Source organism: Lepidochelys kempii, chromosome 3 (genome assembly GCF_965140265.1).
Source record: "Lepidochelys kempii isolate rLepKem1 chromosome 3, rLepKem1.hap2, whole genome shotgun sequence".
Classification (NCBI taxonomy): domain Eukaryota; kingdom Metazoa; phylum Chordata; order Testudines; family Cheloniidae; genus Lepidochelys; species Lepidochelys kempii.
The window spans coordinates 5,865,381-5,886,320 of NC_133258.1; the positions used below are offsets into that span (position 1 = coordinate 5,865,381).

Genomic DNA, 20,940 nt, shown 5'->3' on the forward strand with positions numbered 1-20,940 from the left:
AAACAAGAATCTGCAAAGACCCATGGCGTCCAGCATCTGAGACTGAACAGTGACTAACGACCCCGCCAACGTGCATGTGATAAACAGCACCAGGATCCAGAAGTGATACCTTTATTGCTCACTAATACCTGCTCTAAAGGGGTGTTTGATTTTTAATTAAAGCCTGCTATCTCCGCTCTGGAAATGCAATTAGCAAGCATGACTGGAAAACTTTACCATGCTCCACCCGGAGTTCCGGCTCACAGGGAGATGCTAATCTCTCCCCATTTACCATGGGGCTAGATCCAGCAAACGTTCGTCTTCCAGACACTGTTTGCTAATCTTTTGTTCTGTTCCACACCTGGAACATTCCCTCGTCACTGGCTTCTTTGCCCATATCCCCACCCCACACGCCCCCTTCTCCCCAGCCCTTTTCCTGTTGCTTCAAAAGGTCTGTCCGGAAGGTTGTCTTGGATGAAACGCCCTGCACAAAGCCCAGCCTGTGGTATAAAAAGAGCCAGGACTGGAGCTGGGAGCTACAGTCACTCAGAGACCGAGAGCGAGGCATCAGACTGAGAAGCCAAGATCACACTCCACAGCAACAGGTAAGTCGGAACGACTCCGGCTCTTCCTCTTTATTCCTTCTGCTCTGATCTTTTCTCCACTCCCGTTAAGACAGGAACACAGAGGCAGTGTCTTATGCCTTTGTTCCTCGCATAGATAAAGAACAAGCTGTTGTCCTTTAGCTGTAACCCAGCAGAAATATTTCAGATCAGGTGTGATTTAAAGGAATTAGCCATTCCAGGGAGCTATAAAGCTATCAGAGGACAAACCCCAGTATTCCCACTAGCCTTGGTCTTTCGATGGCATATTTCAGAATGGGATCAACTCAAGATTGATTGTCCCAATTGTTATGTGAGTCTTGAAGGAATGACACTTGACTGCTAAGCCCACTTTGCTCTAAGGGGAAATAGTTAATATTAGAGCTATGTTACAATTCATTTGCATGCTAAGATAAATTATTCATGGTCAGTGATTTAACTGCAAGGGGAAGCCAGTAGACACAACACTCCCCTTCCCCCCCAAAAAACCCCCCTACCAACTAAGCCCCTCTCCCCATTCTTCCTTGGACCTAAATATTTAATAAATTCTTACCTAGAGCCTTTATTTTTCTGTTGTTCCTCTATTTTGCTGTGGATTGTTCTGTTTTCCAAATATATTACAAAACCCCTCTCTGTCTCTGTCCACAGCTCCAAGCCCTTTTGTACTTTCTCACCCTCCTTAATAATGTCAAAAGTTACTGGTGGTTGCACGCTGACAAAAGATCAGGAGAGGACATTTTTTATTTTGGGTTTGATCTGTTCTCTTTTATAACCTGTGTTATTAAAAGCTTCCCTGTGTCCTAGCTGCAAATCTGCTCCCCAGCAAACTACTGTCTTGTGGTGTATTAACCAAGAGGAATCTGTTAACAGTGTTGATGATAACAGCAGTGATGTTTGTTCAGTCAAGTTAAGGAAACAATCATACCAAATCCCTGCCTTCAGGGAAAACCACCAGGGCCAGAGCGAGAGAACTTTAGACCAGGTCGACACTACAGACTTCTGGCAGCACAACTATGGCCTTGTCTACACTACACAATTTTGTCGACAGAAGTCAGCTTTTGTCCACAAAACTGGAGGTGTGCACACTGAAATGCTCCTCCTGCTGATGACAGGTTTCAGAGTAGCAGCCGTGTTAGTCTGTATTCGCAAAAAGAAAAGGAGGACTTGTGGCACCTTAAAGACTAACAAATTTATTTGAGCATAAGCTTTCGTGAGCTGTAGCTCACTTCATCAGATGCAACAAGTGAGCTGTAGCTCACGAAAGCTTATGCTCTAATAAATTTGTTAGTCTCTAAGGTGCCACAAGTACTCCTTTCCTCCTGCTGATGTAACTCCCCGGCTATATTGACATCATAAAACCACCTCAACGAGAGATGTAGGGCTTATGTTGGTGTAGTTAGGGTGACGCAGTGTCTGTGTAGACACTGGGTTCCTTATATCAGCTGTTGGTTGTCATTCTCATCAGTTTCACAGCTCAGCTCCCCAGCTAGGCTGCTGCTGGGTCTCCACTCCAATCCAGGCTGCCACCCAGGCTCCTGGCTTGAGCTGCTGCTGAGGCTCCCCACTCCCTGCTAGAAGCCCTGCTGCCTCTGGGGTCCCAATTCCCTGTTCCCCACTGGGAGCACAGCAGCCAACCAGACTCCGGGTGTGGATCTCCCCACCAGAGGTGAGAAGCTGCAGGCAGCTTTCCCCCACTCTTGGTGGGGAGGTGAGAAGTTCCAGGGGGCAGCTGGACTCCCGGTGGGGAGCTGCGTGGGGCTGAGAGCCCTGGCCTCTTCAGTCAGTAGAAGCACTCCTGGTGAGGACGTGTACCACCGAAAGAAGGAGGGTAGTGTGGACATCGGCCACCGCAGTAATTAATGTGGTGGCTGTAAGCCAACCTAACACAGGCCAACTTAAGATTGTAGGGTAGACATAGCCTATGTCGGACAGGGGCATGAAGAGGTATGACCCCGATAGAGTTTTGCTGGCAAAACTGGCAGTGTCGACATAGCAGTACCAGCAAAAAAGCTCTTTTGCTCACCCGGGGTGGTGTCAGGGCAAGTTTCTATCACAGAGGTGGTTTTACTCTACCAGCACGAAGCACAGCTTGCTGGTATAGCTGCATCCATTCTAGGAGGGCTTTGCTGGGATACCGTATTGGTAAAAGGTCCTTGTGTAGACCTGGCCTCACTCACATGAAATAGAACTTTTGTCCATTGACTTCAATGAGACCAGTCATGGTGTAAGGGAAAGTCAATGGGCCCAATCCCATACAGTGGTAAGAAGAGCAGGTGGAAAAGAGTATCTTATTTTCCATGAAAATAGTTAGAAAAACAACCCAAACCTTTTTCATTTTTACCACAGATTTTTGCGGCATTTTTCAGGGTTTAACAAAAAAAAAAAAAAAAAAAACCCAACCCCGCCCCAAATATTTCTGAACTTTCAACTGAAAACCAACAAACTTCAGGCTGCGGTTGTAGAACAAAGAAACGTGTGCGTGCCTGGTTCGGTTTGCGGCCATTTTTTATTTTGTTTTTAACACCACCTGAGAAACCTCAACACACACAAAGGTTTTCTCACAAAAATGTCCATTTAGTCAAAGGCCCCCCCCCTTTTTTTTTGTCAAAAAGCACGTTTCTAAGAAAAGACTGGCTCTAATGCACTCCTCCTTCAAATCCCATTGACCTCAGCTGAAGTTCTCCCTGGGTGAGGAATGCTAATTACAGTTCTTTTCCTCAGCCTTTTATAGCACTAAGAGCTAGCCCAGGTCCTGAAATCTACCTTCTCCACCAGTGGGGCACAAGCTGGGGGCGCACACCCCCGGGGGTGGGGGCAAGAGGTTCTTGGGGAGAGGGGCGGGGGGTGAAGACACTGGGATCCCACAGGACCCGCTGCCATAATAGCGGGAGCGGTCTCAAAATTGAGTGGGTGTTGCAGGGCAGGAGGGGCGTGGGGTTAAAAAAATAGCCCTTTTGTGCCACAAAGAATATGAACGGCCCAGCCAGCAGGCACCGCTCTCTCTGCCAGCAGCAGCGCAGAAGTCAGGGTGGCAGGGCCCTGGCCAGCAGATGCCGCTCTCTGGCTGCCCAGCTCTGAAGGCAGCCCCATGGCCAGCAGTAGCACAGAAGTAGGGGATTACCTCAGACTACAAGTAATGGAGTGGGGTGGGATAACAAATTCCGGGAATGGAAAGGGGGGCACAACTGGAAAGTTTGCACACCGTTGGTCTACACCCCCAAGAGGTGTTCCAGCTGTGTTCTTCACCAAGATTTAGAGTGGCATTTTCAAAGCACATCAGCTTCTGACCCCCCACTGCAACTTCCAAGTGCTGTCTACAAGCATCTGATGACTAAATCTTCATCTATTATTTACAGAAGCAACCACTCTGTCATATGCGCTGCAAGGACAGTCCCTGTTCAAGAGCCTTGCCATCTAAGTCTAGGCAGAGAGAGGTTAGGAGAATGGGAACAACAATAAGAAATTTCTATACAAGGCAGCTCGGTTCACTGTAAGCTGTAGCAGTGAGTCAATCAGAGGGGCTTGCGTTCTGAAGAATGCATTGCTAATATTTTTCAATTAGCAACCCTACTTGCATTTATCTATCCTTAGATGGACCTTTAGGTAGCAAACGCCATCCAAGAAAGTCTCGCTTTTTCCCTCCACATAGAATCAAATTCAAGGAGCTGGGTTCCTTCCCGAAAGAGAAGCTTTTTAATTAGGAATGAAAGAGATAACATTGGGTAATCATATTGTCTTGTATTCAACAGAACAAAAGCCAAGCTGCATTTTGACTGGGGATAGTGTGATCTGTATGCGGCTGTGGATATAATTGCAGATTCTGAATCTCTAATCTGTTAATAAAGAGAGTTACCTAGTGGTTAGTGCAAGGGACTGGGAGTCCAGCCTCCTCCGTTCTATTTCTGAGTCTCCGGAACACTCCCTGAGTGACTTTGGACACATTCCTTCTGTACACGTTCCCCTTTCTGCAGAACTGTGAGGGGGATATTTGCATAACTCAGAGGCATATGTGAGGCTGAATGCATCAGTAGCTGCAACAGGCTTTTAGTCCCTCCAATGAAAGTATGAGAGACAGGCCCAGCGAGCATTGCTAATGCCGTCAGCAATAATGTTCAAGTAACGGCTATAACTTGGTGTTATACAACGAAGCGAGAACTCCAGGCACAGAGAATGAGGGTGATTTCCTATGCACTGCACGTGCTTCTTAGGGCAAGAAACCGGAGTCTAGCTCCAAATTTACCCTCTAACTTTCACATCCCAAGATTTTCCGACTGGCTGGCACTTCCAGTGCACCCGAAACCCAAGTTGTGTTCTCTCTGCTTCCGACACCATTGCCATTGGTAAAGATACTGGAATCAGAATGGATGGCGCTAACCTTCTAATATGCTGCCTGCCCTGCAGGGTGAGATAACTGTTGTCCTTTAAGAATACACATTGCTTTTGTGCAGGACTTTTACAAGGCCAGGGCTGCAGTTAGCAATTATGCTGATTAGATTAGAATGGAGCCTGCTTCTCAGTTAGCTACAATGGTTCTGCAGAAATGACAGGAGGGGAACTGCATCTGTCACCGAACTAAGGCAGTCTGACCCAGAGCACAGAGAATGAGCTAAACTCATTTCACCTACCTATAAAAGCTGCTCTCTGCAGAAGAGAAGTTTCTCCAGACCCGGTGTCTGTGATTAACCTCCCTTACGACGGATACTACCTAAAAATACAGGGCCAGATCTTCAGCAGGTGTCAACCGGCATCTCTCTATCGAAGTCCCCACCGGGGTATTTGTACAACGCAACATGGCTTCAGTGGGGCAACGGTAATTTACCCCAGCTGAGGACTCAGCCTGCTTTGTAACTGATCCAAGCCCCAGAGGCAGTGAAACCAGTAAACCCCAAAGGAATACCTTATTTCACCCCAATTATTTTTACATGATTTTTAAGAGATAAAGGGAATGGGGTGGGGGAAATGTATCAAAAGGAGCATTTAAAAATTCCATGGCTGGAACCAGGGCTTTTTACATTATCTACATACCCGCCCAATCAAAACTTTCTATTACAAACAGACGTTGCCTGTAGTGAGTCTGAGCAACGACTCGTGACCTCGTAAACCTTCAAAGTTTCAGGGTACTATTCAGAATAGCATCCCTCACAGCAGTGCACTGGGATGGGATCCCTGCCTGCTGAGCTGGAACTCAGCTACTGTAAGCCCCTGCCCTACCTGAGAGTTGTGCTGGGGCTCACTGCCCATCCATCCCGGTGTTTATGCCATGCCTGTCATTGTGGCATCTGGGCACATCCCATGGCTGTGCAGGGCTAGGACTCAGCTCCAGCATCCTTCTGCGGCCCTAAGCTCTATAGCAGGGCTGGAAACCCAACTCCCATCCTTCCAAAGTCGGCCAATAGTCAGATCGGCAATTGGACTGATTAGCGCAGAGGTCTCCAAACTGTGGGGCTCACGCCCCCCCCTTGGGGGGCCTGGAAGACCGTTTGGGGGGGGATGGTGCGGCTGGGGCCTGGGCCAGCCCCCACAGGAGGCAGGGAAGAAGCACCACCCAGCCCCACCCTCAGCTGCAGCCCCACTCCCGGCTCCAGGAAGGGGGCGTGAGGTAAAAAGTTCGGGGACCACTGCATTAGAGAGAAATTATGTGGAATTTAACTCCAGCTCTGGGTTTGAATGCCAGCCCCTCCCCTGGACGTCGAGGGTCATGTCTGTGATTCTGGCTAGGCCGAACAGAGAGAGACAGGAGCGAAACTTGGAAATTCAAACCCAGGCCTAGGTCCAAATTCTGAAAGCCTCCATCCCCACACCATCGGGCGGCTTTCATCTGGGAGTTGGGTCCAGGTCTAACAGATACAAATGTCTTCTCAGGAGAGGCCCCCGCTCCCAGTGCAGGAGCTACATTTGACTGGACCTGTTTGGCAAGCTCATTGTGCATAACCCTCTCTTTCTGGCCGTCTTGTGCAACCGCGCTGGACTCACCTGGCTGCCGAGGTGCCGGCTAACAGCTGCCGGCGCGGCTGACAAACATCGCGGCGATTACACTTGGCATCACCCCCACCCCTTCTGTTTCCTCAGGAGTCCGAGCTCCATCCCGAAGATGCTGAAACCCGTAAGGAGCGGCCTGCTGGCGATTCTGGGCGTGCTGCTCTTTCACGCGGCCGGCGGCGTGAACAGCCAGTGCTCGCAGAGCAGCAGATGCAGGGACCTCAGCACGGAAGTCGGTCTCTTGGTGAGTGGCTCCGGCCCTGGGCGCTCAGGGGGAACGTCGGGGCTCTAAAATGGGACTCGGGCTCTGTCCTGCACTAAACTGGGTGGATGGAGGCACAATACACATTTCCCATTCCTAACATCTGGGCCACGCTCAGAATTAAATACATTAAAAAAACCCAAACAACTCCTTGACATCTCTTTCTGGAAGCAAATCGGAAATCAGCTCTGGGAAAGCCCCGGTAAGACAGCTCCCCCACTCCCAAGCACTGTTCCCAACAGTGCAGGAAGGAGCATCTTCAGCGAAGGTGCAGGACTGGGAGTTGGGAGATTCCCAGATCAGTCACAGACCTTGGGCAGTTCACTTCAATAGCCAGGGGTTTCAGTTGCCCAGTGGTAAAATGCGGGTGATTCTGTTCCCTTACCCTGCAGAGGTGCAGTGGATGCAGAGTCATGGAAGCTTGTATAGTTCTTGGTGGATGCACCGATGCGGGCCGTGGGAGGACACGGGTCCAGTCTCAGTCCCTGGGGTCGCTCAGAGGCAGCCATGGCCCTCGGTATGCCATAGAACTGCTGCATGGCTGCTCAGAGCAATATGTCCAGCTACCCTTTAAGCCAGGTCGCCAGCTGGTATAAGTGGGCATAGCTCCAGGGAAGGCAATCGAGCAATGCAGATTCCCAACAGCTGAGAGGAGCAGGCCCCGTCAGAGCAATCGCAATGACACGAGGTCTCCTGCTGCAGTTAGGGGGTTTGCAAAGATTGCAGGGGAGTTTTCCACCCCCTGCCTGCTCCCCTGCGCTCTGCATTGCGCATATAGGGCGACAAGTCAGCCTTCGCTGTCTGCCTACCACCAGGTTAGGCGCTCTCCCTCACTAGCCAGCTTTTAGGTTTTTAAGCTGCAGACGGCCCATTGGTAACGGAGTGCGCACATCGCAGCTAGAGATGGAAGAGACAGACTCCATCTGCCGGAAGGGCAGGATTTCATTTCTCCCCTCCCCCTCGACCCCCATGGAGGAAGGGTTAGTTACCTGGCACCGGACTTGCAAGGGGATGTCTACTGAGCAGGCAAAGGGGACACTTCTTCCGGTTCAGCCATTTGAAGGTTTGCCCCCTTTGCCAAAAGCTGGTAAGAAAGGAGCTGGACCCCCATCTAATGGCAGCGTGGGCGAGGAAGCCAGGAGGGGGTTTAACCCCAGCTCTGGTGCTGACCCCCTCTTTGGCCTTGGGCTAGTCATTTACACCAACACTGTCACACCAGGGTGCCAAAAGCTGGGGGCCTACGCCTGCTTTAGCTTGGCACCTGAGCACACACGGCCTGACGTACAGAGGTACTGAGCCGTCACAGCTCCCAGTGAACTCACTAGGTGCAGGACACGGCTGGCTGAAGTCAATGACCTGAGCGAGGTCATCGGGATTCGACCTCTCGGTAACCGATACCATTTTTGCAACAGTTGCTGGCTGTGGGGCTGTCCCCTGAGAGTCCTTTCAGGCCTTAATCACGGACCACAAGCACTCCAGGTCTCCTTCACCACCACCACGTTCGATTGTATTCTTCCAGCAGGCTGCAGCCTGTAGCCTTATTTACGTATATCTACAGTCCCCAGCCAGCTTCCCACGTGCTTCCAGTCCTAGCAGCCGTGCATCCTGCCTACCTCTGTCTTCCTTCAGGCGCCCACCTCTCCAGCACTTCCTACTTGTCCAGCTGCATAGTCCCATCTGCTGAGGCTGCTGCCCCTTCAATTAGCCCTTCAGCTGCAGCTCTGCTCAGTTAATGGACACCTTCTGCTAACGGCCTGCCTTCCAGTTAGGTCCAGTTAATACATTCTGGTGGGTATTAGAGCGACAGAGCCTGCAGTTAGCTACTGATTCAACACACCTCGCTCTCCTTTCCCCGATGCTCCATGGTCTCTTGGGCCGAGCTCTTTGCTTTCCACCCCCCGAAAGAACAATCTGTGGGCGGAGGCCGTCTCCGCCCCTCCATCCTCATACCAAGGGCGTTCGGCAGGACTGTCTCTTGGCTGACCTTCCTCTGTACTCCGTCGCAGCTCCACTGGTTCGGTGCTCCTTTCACCCGCCATGACATTTTGTTCGGGACCCCGTTTGGCTAAAGGCTCTTTCTCCTGCTGGTCTGCTCCTGGGGCTGCCTGGGGGACCCCTTCTTCAGCAGGTAAACCCACATAGGGCTCGGTCACCAGCCTCTGTTCACCTCCATTTCCTCTTCCTTCTCTACCAGCTCTCTCTCTGCTCCAGGCTCTTTTTCCTCTTCCCGGCTTGTGTCTTCCTAGCTAGGTTCTTCTCTTTCTTTTTGATCTCCCCCTTCTTCAGTCTTGTGTTTCACACCCCATAACCAACTCTGTGCTCTCCGGGAGTTTCCTCCTTCCATCAAGGCAAAGGGTTTCCAGTCCCAAAACGACTGGATGGGGCAAAGCCTTCACCATCCCCACCTGTTTCTATTTAAACCTTCCCTTGACCTCAAAGAGGATTTTCACTAAAGGGCACCATTTCCTTTCCCCACGTATGCATTCCAGTTTCAATCCCCTCCCAGGCAGCATCCAGTGGGGTTTCACCCGATCTACCCGAACAAGCAAACACTCTGGCTGCCGAGTCCATTAACCCCTTCACCCGCTTCCTGACGACTTTGACCCTATGGGTAGACACTCGTTTTCTCCTGGGCACCCCAGTCCACCCGCAGAATTCTGCCAACCCGCAGTCCATACGCTGACAGTCTCTTTATATGTCCTGAGTGCCTGCACCAGTAACAAACTGTCTCCCCCGCTAGCAGAGGAGGACCCCTTAGATTCTTCCTGCCTGGGCATTGACACTTTCCTTCCCCATCTCCTGTCCCCTCAGGGGACAGACTGTTCTCCTGGTAAGTCAGCCTCTAAGAACTCTTCGGCGAGCATCACAGCACTGTCCAAAGTCGAGGGTCAATGCCAGCACCCACAGACGCCTGCCACCTTGGAGAGACTGCGAACGCTGCTCTAAAACCACCGTATCCATCCTTTCCTCCAGCCCCTGGCTTTCCAGCCTCGGCCCAGTCAGCCAGTCTGCGTGTGGAAGCTCTGGGCCTTATTCCCTCTGTCCAATTCGCAGCCCTAAATCTCTGTCGGTATCCCTCCCACGACAGACCCAGCCGATCTGTGATGCTGCCTTGACTGTATCGTAGTCCCTGGCGTGTTCTTCGCCTCAGGGCTTGTGGGTTGCTTGCGCTTTGCCCACGATGCCTTATCCCAGCCACAACCTCCAGCTCCACAGTTCAGCGAGAGGCCCCTGGGCCCTCTGCCAGAGCCATGTTACACAGTCGGATTCCCTGGGCTCTGTTGCCGCCCTGGTCACAGGACTCACCAGGCTCTGCACCATCTGGTGCTGTGGTGCCGTCCGCGTCGTAAGCAATTCCTGGGTTATGAACTCCTGAAGACAACAGTTTATAGTTAAAATTTGCATCGATCTTTACATAACAGAACCACAGGGCCAACCCCAGCCCTCCCACATACGCCTGCCATCTCCTGCTGCCAGCAGCGGGAATTGTGCACGTGACTCCGGACAGACGCTGGGTCACGGCCGACTGGCGGCCCTAGAAGAACCTCCTGTTGCACGAAGCAGGGAGGATGCTGCAGCAGCCTATTTAAGACCACAGGTTCCTCAGCCCCAGCCCCTCCTAAGCTAACCCTTTGCAAGGGTTCCCCCGCAGGGCCAGCCCACAACATTTTGGCACCTGAGGCGGGGAGCTGAAATGACACCCCCTCACGCGGGCCAAAACTTTGAAACGCTGAGTCCTAGCGGCGCCCCCTACAGTCTAGCGCCGGAGGCGGCCGCCTGAGTTCGCCTCATGGTAAGGCCAGCCCTGTTCCCCTGCTACAGGAAGTGGTGCAATGGTTATAAGATGCTCTGGCCTCTGGGGAGGTCTTGGTTGCAAGTAACGGAGCAAACAAGCGGAGTCAGGGAAAAAGGAGCGGGCTTGGGAGTTTCTTTCCCTGGCCGAATGCGAGCAACCTGCCCAGCTTGCTCCCCTTCAGGGGTCTGCTTTATACCACTCAATACACGACCGGGCAGTTAACACTTCAGACTCGGAGTTAAGAGACATGGCTTCTATGCCCAGCTCTGCTAAGGACTCCCTGTGTGATCTTGGGCAAGTCACCGCCCCTCTCTGGGCCCCCGTTTCCCCTTCTGTAAAATGAAAATAATTGCACACACCTGCCTCACAAGGGGAGACTGAATGGCCAGATCCTCAGCTGGTGTAAATCAGCATAGTTCCATTGGCTTCAGCGGAGCAATAGCAATTCAGAGCAGCGGAGGACCCGGCTCACTGTTTGTAGAGTGCTTTAGACCCTGAGATGGGCTTGCAGAGTATTAGTGCTATTAATAAACAGCTGTGCTGCTGGAAGACTCTGAAGGCACTTCTAGGTACAGTTACTCACAGAGAGAAATAGAAAGGCCCATAGGTCAGCTCCATGCCTGGACATTACATGACATGAGCCCCACATAGCAAATGTGTGTCTAGTTGAAGCATTTCCTTTCTCCTCACCCAGGCGTGCATCAAAGCCTGCAAACTGGACCTGTCTGCTGAGTCACCTGTGTACCCAGGTAACGGCCACCTGCAGCCTCTGTCTGAGAACATCCGGAAGTATGTCATGAGCCACTTCCGCTGGAACAAGTTCGGCAGGAAGAACAGCAGCAGCGTCACTGGCCACAAGCGAGAAGAGATCCCCAGCAATATACTCTTTGGCTTCTTCCCTGATGCTTCCCCAGCTCAAAAAGAAGACAAAGAAGAAGAAAGAGCTGCCCTCGAAAGGCAAGACAGCAAACGATCCTACTCAATGGAGCATTTCCGATGGGGAAAGCCAGTAGGCAGGAAGAGGAGACCCATCAAGGTCTATCCCAATGGGGTGGAAGAGGAGTCCGCTGAGAGCTACCCACTGGAGTTCAGAAGAGACCTTTCTATGGAACTGGACTACCCCGAGTTTGAGTCCCTGGAAAGCCCAGCGAGTGAGGAAGAGATGGTCTCAGAGGAGGAAGAGAGGAAAGATGGAGAGTCCTACAAGATGCACCATTTCCGATGGAACACCCCGCCCAAAGACAAGCGATACGGGGGCTTCATGACATCGGAGAACAGCCAGACCCCTTTAATGACTCTTTTTAAGAATGCCATAATCAAAAATGCCTACAAGAAAGGCCAGTAAGGTGAGGGAGGGAGTGGAGGGTGGGGATGTAACTTGCAAATAGATCCCCAAGGAGACCCAAGTTAGCTTCAAGATCCCACTGGCATGTGTTTCACTTAGATACAGTTACGATGATCACTTATTATGTTGTTACTAATTATTATTATTATTAAGCAGTTTGCTATTAGGAAATGATTTCATGTTCTTATTCTGACTTTGAATGTGCACAGATTAAAAATCAATCCATTGAAATAAAAACATCCGTACTGTACATATGAGGAAAGAGATGCTTTGATGAGTGCATATCTAGTTTTGCCCTGCCAGATTATTTTCATATTTGAAACAAGCTGTACAATACTGTAAATGATGGATTCAAATAATAATACAGTTTTGCAAGCTAAGCAGGACTCTGCAGTGTCTCTGGCTCTGTCTGGCGTGAGCTGCTTTCTTTGGTAAAGGTTCTTGTGCGTTTCAAGCGGATGAGACAAGCTACAGCCTGAAAGTCAACACCTGGAAGCAGATAGACAGGACTGGTGAATGTATTAAATCCTTTGCAACATAAGAACAGTGAATAGGGACAGAGCGGGCAAGCACTGTGCTAATTTCCACCACATCTCACAAACATCAGTCCAGACTTGCAACAAATCCTTTGATGTTCTAGTCCTGGGTTTCCCATTCCCAGCTCTGCCAGTGCACCTCAATCATGATCTCCTGAGAATTCGTGGAGGGTGGGAGAGATCCCCGAAGACTGGAAAGGGGCAAATATAGTACCTATCTATAAAAGAGGAGAATAAGGACAACCCAGGGAATTACAGACTACCTAGCTTAACTTTGGTACCCAGAAAGATAATGGAGCAAATAATAAAACAAAAAATTGTAAACAACTAAAGATAATAAGGTGATACATCAACATGGATTTGTCAAGAACAAATCATGTCAAACCAATCTAGTATTCTTCTTTGACAGGGTAACAAGACTTGTGGGTAGGAGGAAAGTGGTAGATATATCTGGACTTTAGTAAGGCTGTTGATAATGTCTCACATGACCTTCTCATAAGCAAGCTAGGGAAATATAGCCTAGAGTCCTAGACAAACCTACTACAAGGTGGGTGCACACTTGCTTAGAAAATTGTACTCAGAAAGTAGTTATCAATGGATCACAGGTCAAGCTGGAAGGGTATATCAAGTGGGGTCCCACAGGGATCTGTCCTGGGTCAGGGTCTATACAAGCTTTATAAATGACTTGGATAATGGCATACAGTACACTCCTAAAGTTTGCCGATGATAAGCTGGGAGGGGTTGCAAGCACTGTGGAGGACAGGATAAGAATTCAAAATTATTTTGATAAACTGGAGAAACAGTCTGAATTAAATAGGGCGAAATTCAACAAAGACAAATGCAAAATACTATACTTAGGAAGGAACAATCAGTTTGCACACCTACAAAATGGGAAATGACTGCCTAGGAAGGAGTACTGCAGAAAAGGAGTTGGGGGCTATAGTTAATCACAAACTAAATATGGATCAACAAGGTAATACTATTCCAAAAACAGCTAACACCATTCTGGGATGTATTAGCAGGAGTGTTGTAATTAAGACAGAAGTAGTAATTCTTCTGCTCTACTCAGCATTGATAAGGCCTCAACTGGAGTAGTGTCCCCCATTCTGGACACCCCACTTCAGGAAAGATGTGGAGAAATTGGAGAAAATCCAGAGAAGAGCAACAAACATGATTAAAGGTCTAGAAAACATAAGGGAAAATTGAAAAAAATTGGGTTTGTTTATCTGGAGAAGACAAGACAGATTGGGAACATAACAGTCTTCAAGTACATAAGTTTGTTACAAAGAGGAGGATGAGCAATTGTTCTCCTTATTCAATGAGGACAGGATAGGAAGCAATGAGCTTAAATCGCAGCAAGGGAGATCTAGGTCGGACATTAGGGAAAACTTCCTATCTGTCAGGATCGTTAAGAACTGGAACAAATTGCCATGGGAGGTTGTGGAATCTCTGTCATTGGAGATTTTTAAGAGCAGGTCAGACAAACACCTGTCAGGGATGGTCTAGATCAGTGGTTCCCAAACTTGTTCCAGTACTTGTGTAGGGAAAGCCCCTGGCGGGCCGGGCCGGCTTGTTTACCTGCCGCGTCCACTTCCAGCGGCTCCCATTGGCCTGGAGCAGCGAACCCCGGCCACTGGGAGCCGCGATCGGCCGAACCTGTGGACGTGGCAGGTGAACAAGCCGGCCTGGCCCGCCAGGGGCTTTCCCTGCACAAGCGGCGGAACAAGTTTGGGAACCACTGCCCTAGATAATACTTAGTCCTGCCATGAGTGCAGGGGACTGGACTAGATGACCTCTCGAGGTCCCTTCCACTCCGACCATTCTATATTTGAGCTCCTCCCCTCTGCTCCCCAGCAGTTCTGCCAATACATCTCAGCCCTCAGGGCACCATCCTTCCACCAGCCACTGCCTCGAGCCCGAGCAGCTCAGCCCAGAACTTCTGAGTAGTAGTGCCAATCTTTAAAAAAGGGAAGGAGGAGGATCCAGGGAACTACAGGCCAGTCAGCCTCACCTCAGTCCCTGGAAAAATCATGGAGCAGGTCCTCAAAGAATCAATCCTGAAGCACTTGCATGAGAGGAAAGTGATCAGGAACAGCCAGCATGGATTCACCAAGGGAAGGTCATGCCTGACTAATCTAATTGCCTTTTATGATGAGATTACTGGTTCTGTGGATGAAGGGAAAGCAGTGGATGTATTGTTTCTTGACTTTAGCAAAGCTTTTGACACGGTCTCCCACAGTATTCTTGTCAGCAAGTTAAGGAAGTATGGGCTGGATGAATGCACTATAAGGTGGGTAGGAAGCTGGCTAGATTGTCGGGCTGAACGGGTAGTGATCAATGGCTCCATGTCTAGCTGGCAGCCGGTATCAAGTGGAGTGCCCCAAGGGTCGGTCCTGGGGCCGGTTTTGTTCAATATCTTCATAAATGATCTGGAGGATGGTGTGGATTGCACTCTCAGCAAATTTGCGGATGATACTAAACTGGGAGGAGTGGTAGATACGCTGGAGGGGAGGGATAGGATACAGAAGGACCTAGACAAATTGGAGGATTGGGCCAAAAGAAATCTGATGAGGTTCAATAAGGATAAGTGCAGGGTCCTGCACTTAGGATGGAAGAATCCAATGCACCGCTACAGACTAGGGACCGAATGGCTAGGCAGCAGTTCTGCGGAAAAGGACCTAGGGGTGACAGTGGACGAGAAGCTGGATAGGAGTCAGCAGTGTGCCCTTGTTGCCAAGAAGGCCAATGGCATTTTGGGATGTATACGTAGGGGCCTAGCGAGCAGATCGAGGGACGTGATCGTTCCCCTCTATTCGACATTGGTGAGGCCTCATCTGGAGTACTGTGTCCAGTTCTGGGCCCCACACTACAAGAAGGATGTGGATAAATTGGAGAGAGTCCAGCGAAGGGCAACAAAAATGATTAGGGGTCTAGAACACATGACTTATGAGGAGAGGCTGAGGGAACTGGGATCGTTTAGTCTGCAGAAGAGAAGAATGAGGGGGGATTTGATAGCTGCTTTTAACTTCCTGAAAGGGGGTTCCAAAGAGGATGGCTCTAGACTGTTCTCAATGGTAGCAGATGACAGAACGAGGAGTAATGGTCTCAAGTTGCAGTGGGGGAGGTTTAGATTGGATATTAGGAAAAACTTTTTCACTAAGAGGGTGGTGAAACACTGGAATGCGTTACCTAGGGAGGTGGTAGAATCTCCTTCCTTAGAGGTTTTTAAGGTCAGGCTTGACAAAGCCCTGGCTGGGATGATTTAACTGGGAATTGGTCCTGCTTCGAGCGGGGGGTTGGACTAGATGACCTTCTGGGGTCCCTTCCGACCCTGATATTCTATGATTCTTACTGGAGACAGCTGCTAGCGTTTAATCCTGTCGCCCTGGGTGACGATTCTCTGATGTGCGCGATAAAGGGGGGAGCCTCGAACTCAGTTTGGCAAAGCCCCTAACCCAGGTTCTGAAGCTGGCCTCAAGTGAAAGGCTTGTGTGTCAGCTCACTGCACCGCTCTAACCCTGCCGCCTTACTGTCCTTCCCCCCAGCTCTTAAATTAACCTGTTGTGCCTGCCCATGTTGAGCATGAACTCAGATTTATTCTCTGCGGACAGGACCTCTACCACCCCCCATCCAGGCTCAGCCTGCTCCCGTCTCGGTGGTGAATACAAATCTAACGATGCAGCAGGCTGAAGGAATGCAAGGCCTGACCCGGAGAGCGACAGGGAAATTGCCATACTAGCCCTTTGGCCAGAGCTCAGATGCTGTAATTCACCAGAGCTTCGCTGACCCCTAAAGACCTCCCACAATGTACATCAAGTGAGGATTTAGCCCTGTATCACAGGTCCAGTATCCTGCTTTCCGCCACACCAGCTCATGCACTGATCATTTAGTCCTGTATTCTCCCTCCAGAGCACACCTGTGGCCAATCTATCTTGGCTCTAGGAGTAACGAGCGGAAGGCAAAGACCCTCACAATGGCCAATCGCTCAAGGCTGCAAATCAGAGGGGAAATTATCTTCCTGAGCTGCATAGGCCAGCAGCTGATATCCTGAAGCCTGAGGATTGATTGTCTTCATTAGCTAGTTTGCTATAGCATGGGACCACTCTCTTTTCACTCCTCCGCTGTCTACGTTTTTAATCTTCCAGAGTCAAGCCCAGCATTGCTGCAGGAAGGGCAGCAGTTCCAAACGCCAAGGTGGAATAAACACAGACCTGCTGCACAAAAGAACTCCTGGGTGGACAGAACTATAAATCTAGCAAAGTTGGCGAAGTGCCACTCAAGCTAGGCAAATCGAACAGGCAGAAGCCTGTGATGCAGCATGGCCAGAGGGCAGCAGGAGAGGGTTCGAAGGGAGCCTTATTCCCTGTAGAGGGAAGAAAGTTTGCTATAAACTAATTAAAGCACCTGAAGCCAGTCACCTGATAAAAACCCCCTGCTTCAATCAGACAAGGGAAGGAGTTGAAGCAGAGTGGATTGGTGTTGGAGCAGAGAGCCGTTTGGAGGGAAGCAGAGGAGAGTTTGGAGAAGTGCTGTGGTGGGCTAAGAAGACCAAGACCCTATGTAAAGGGACACCTAGTTTGTGCAGAGGGAGGGCGGGAAGCCCCACAAGCTGAAGGGCCGGAGAGGGAAGTAGCCCAGGGGAAGGAACCGCTAGTTCAAGTGGTTTACCGCTATCCCTAGGGCCCCTGGGCTGGGACCCGGAGTAGAGGGCAGGCCCGGGTCCCTCCCTCTCCACTCCCCTCCTCTAGGGCACGAGTGGGGCAGTTAATACCCCAGTTCAGGGGTGAGAAACGGTGCGCTGACCCCCCCCCCCCCAAGAAGAGAGAGCACGAGACCCATCATAGTAATGCCGGCAATTTGCCACATGCCAAAAGCCAAAGAGCTGAATTTTTGTACTGCCATTACTCAGATAACCATTTAGCCCAGGGGTGGCCAACCTGAGCCTGAGAGAGAGCCAGAATTTACCAATGTACATTGCCAAAGAGCCACAGTAACATGTCAGCAGCCTCCCAGCACCTCCCACCCACCGGCAGCCCCACTGATCAGCGCCTCCCCCTCCCTCCCTGCACCTCCCAGTCAGCTGTTTTGTGGCGTGCAGGAGGCTCTGGGAGGGAGGGGAAAGGCGCGAGGGCACGGCAGACTCAGGGGAGGGGGCGGGAAGGGTGGAGCGGGGACAGGGCCTGTGGCAGAGCCAGGGGTTGAGCCGTGAGCACCCCCCGGCCCATTGGAAAGTTGGCACCTGTCGCTCCAGCCCCGGAGTCGGTGCCTGGACAAGGAGCCGCATGTTAACGTCTGAAGAGCCGCATGGGGCTCTGGGGCCACAGGTTGACCACCCCTGATTTATCCCATGGGAGTTTAATCACCAAGATTGTTACTCTTAATGCAGTAGCTCGTAAGGGCCCCACGGTGCCAGGCACCTAGCACATATATAATGGAAAGACAGTCACTGCTTCAAAGAACTTGCCACCTGAGTAAGTTCTAGACCCTCTGACTCCTCGTTCGAGCAGTACAGGGAGTGAAGGCACAAGGTCAAACCCTGAAGCCCCTGGCCAGCTTTCAGCCGCTCCTTACTCAGGTGAACATTTATTGACTTCCCAGAAGGAGCCACTGACGAAAGGTCTGCATACACTGCAGTCACGAAGTGTGACTGCCGCGTGTGTAGACATAGCCAAGCAGGCTTTGATCTAACTAGAATCAGAGCAAACCTAGCTCGAGTAACGAGATCAGTGAAGCCATGGCAGCATGGGCAGCTGCCGCTCAAGTACGTACCCTGGGCAGGCTGAGCTTCGCTGTTATTGTTACTTGAGCTAACTTTGATTTAGTTAGATCAAAGCTAGCAGGGGTACACCAAGGCATGCTGCTATCACCACTCCGGATTGCAATGTAGACATACCCAATGAGTCCAGAGTGACTGAAATGCAACCTGCCCACTAGAAACCTTTAAAACTTCACACACAGTCAGTCAGGAATGTGATTCTGGAAGACAGGCTGGAGATGTGGAGGGGAAGATGATGGTGGAAGGGGCTGGTGGGTGAGATGGACCCAGAACACTCGGTCAAATTGTCCTGCAGCAGCTCAAGAGCATGGTTACCAACCTCAGGACAGACTGTTAAGAACCAGGGCACAAATTCCGAATTGGCGGTGAGTTGTAGATTTAGATTTCACCAAGCAATTATCAAGTGTAAACTCCTCAGGCACTGTAACAACCAAACCATGGAGTCACCGACCGTGCCTGTGGGTACTCCCACCTGTCTCGCCACCCAGGTGAGCCTGCCTTTGTGACAGAGGATCCCTTATGCCAAGAATCACAGCTATATTCAGGCTACACCCAGTCCCCAAAAAAAACAGTCACTTTCCCAAGGTCAATTGCATTTTAGATCTCACACCAAAGACAACACTTGGAGCCAGTACTATAATAAACTATCTACATATTTATTATATAGGAAAAGGAAACAAGAGAGCTGTTTATGAGGTGAAAGCCAGTGAACATACGCACACAATGAGTTACAATCTTAAGTTTCAAAAGGTAACAGACACTTCTATGATAAGCAAGCTCTATATGTCCTTTAGGGCTAACCCAGGCTAAGCACTGGTGTTCTCTTGCTTATGCCTGGACAACCTTGTGCCACCGAGTCCAAGCAGCAAAGAGATCCAGTTCCTTCTTGTTAGGGGGGTTTTATTCCCCCCCCCCACGTCCTCCCCCAGCTTTCTGCTCTGAGCTGCCGGGAGGAATCCACTTGCGTGACTCTTTCGTGGGGGAGAAGACTAAACAAAGTCTTTTATCCTCTTTAATGTTCCACAATAGTCCATCTGGTGTCCATGGGCCATCCCTGTTGGGCAGGATGTAACACCTTCGGTTGGAGACCAGCATTTCACACTAGTTAATATCCATCTCCTGTTTGGTGATTTACACAGTTGCAGAGACTCACAATACAAATGCTTAAATATTGCAATACAATATGGGCTACAGACATTATAAGGGAGATTAATGCAGGCAGCAACTCTCAAGCATTCAGTAAAGTGTAAACACAGTCAGATAATCCTAATACTTATTTTAGCAATACTAACAGTGGGTGAGCAGGAATGATTCTAGCTAGGTGTTGGTCAGAGTTCAACTGAGGCCTGGGGACCTTGGCATGAGCTGACACCTGGTCGGCCAGCATGACACGTTCAGTCACCCCAGGTGTGCCAGGCCTACTTCAAAGGCCAGCCCTGTGATGTCATGAATGATGAACCAGTGGTGTATACAGTCTGATCCAAATCCCACTCAAGTCACTGGAAAGACTCCCCTGGACTTCAGTGGACAATGCCAGAGTGAATGGAAACTGGAGTTGTTACGGCCAATAGTTTATTTAAAAAGGACAGTGGCAGTCCTTGTTATGTGCAAGCAGATTGGAGAGGTAATTCACATCCACCTGCACCAAGCCGGACTATACCATCCCCCTACTCCTACCCCCCCACCGCATTGTGACAGTAAGTGAACGACCTACTGAGAAAAGCTAGAAGGTGGCTCTAGAGGTTTGAACTGAAGATGGCACTTGACAGCAGAGAGTAACAATAACGAGGCCGATTAGTGAGACCTTGGAAAAGTCACTTAGGCCAAAATTTTCTAATTCAGGGGCCTTAAGCTAGGGATGTAAATCCATCTTTAGGCGTCGATGTAATTGGTCTGATTTTCACCATCATCAAGACATAGCCTGCTTGCAGACCAAACACAACCCAGATCACTCTCTAGCTAGCTCCATTTTCAGGACTTCTATTTATTTAGGTGCTTAAATGTAAGTACCTACCTCTGAACGTTTTGGCCTTTGGGCCTTAAGGACTTGGCCTAGTGGATGTAGACAGGAAGCTTAATTCTTGCTGTGATAAATACTTGACTAACTGTGGCCTGGGATCTGCTTGTGCCTGGATTGCTTGAGGTGGACGTCACACAGAAAAGTGCACTGACGGTTAAACTGGACTCGGAGGACAACACACAGCGGGGATCTAATGAGTCTGCTTGTACTGTGAGATCTTGGTCAGGTCGCAGAGGTGTTTAAACCTCAGTTAATTTGTGTGCAAGGAGGCTGGTGGAAATATTCCAATTCCACACGAGGCTCCGGCCTACAAAGCTAAATAATTAGCATCTTTATTCCACAACCTGAATCATTCCAACTTGCTGTCTGGTGGGAGCAATTAGGATCTGAACAATGATCCAGGAGTAACTGGGTTGGACCAAAGGAGAGCAGGCAAGCTTCCGTGTCTGGGCAGTTTGATAGAGTTGGCCCCTAATGGGATGACAGGACAGCTAGGATCCAGAATGGAGACTTTGGAGGATAGAGACCTGGGTGGGATCCAACACAAGGTAAAAGCAGCAGACACCACCAACCGGAGGCAGCGAAGCATTTTGCAGCCACTCTAAATACTGCACAGACGTAGCATTTAGTACACTAGCAAGGCCT

At 50.2% G+C, this 20,940-nt stretch overlaps 1 protein-coding gene across 1 annotated transcript; it reads left to right on the forward strand.

Moving 5' to 3' along the window:
• The first annotated feature begins 534 nt into the window (after positions 1–534).
• POMC (proopiomelanocortin) lies at positions 535–11,988 on the forward strand. Its single transcript, XM_073335072.1, has 3 exons — positions 535–584; positions 6,651–6,804; positions 11,313–11,988. Exons 2-3 carry the CDS (start codon positions 6,673–6,675, stop codon positions 11,961–11,963), a joined length of 783 nt encoding a protein of 260 aa, XP_073191173.1. The 5' UTR covers positions 535–584; positions 6,651–6,672; the 3' UTR covers positions 11,964–11,988.
• The last annotated feature ends 8,952 nt before the right edge of the window (positions 11,989–20,940 follow it).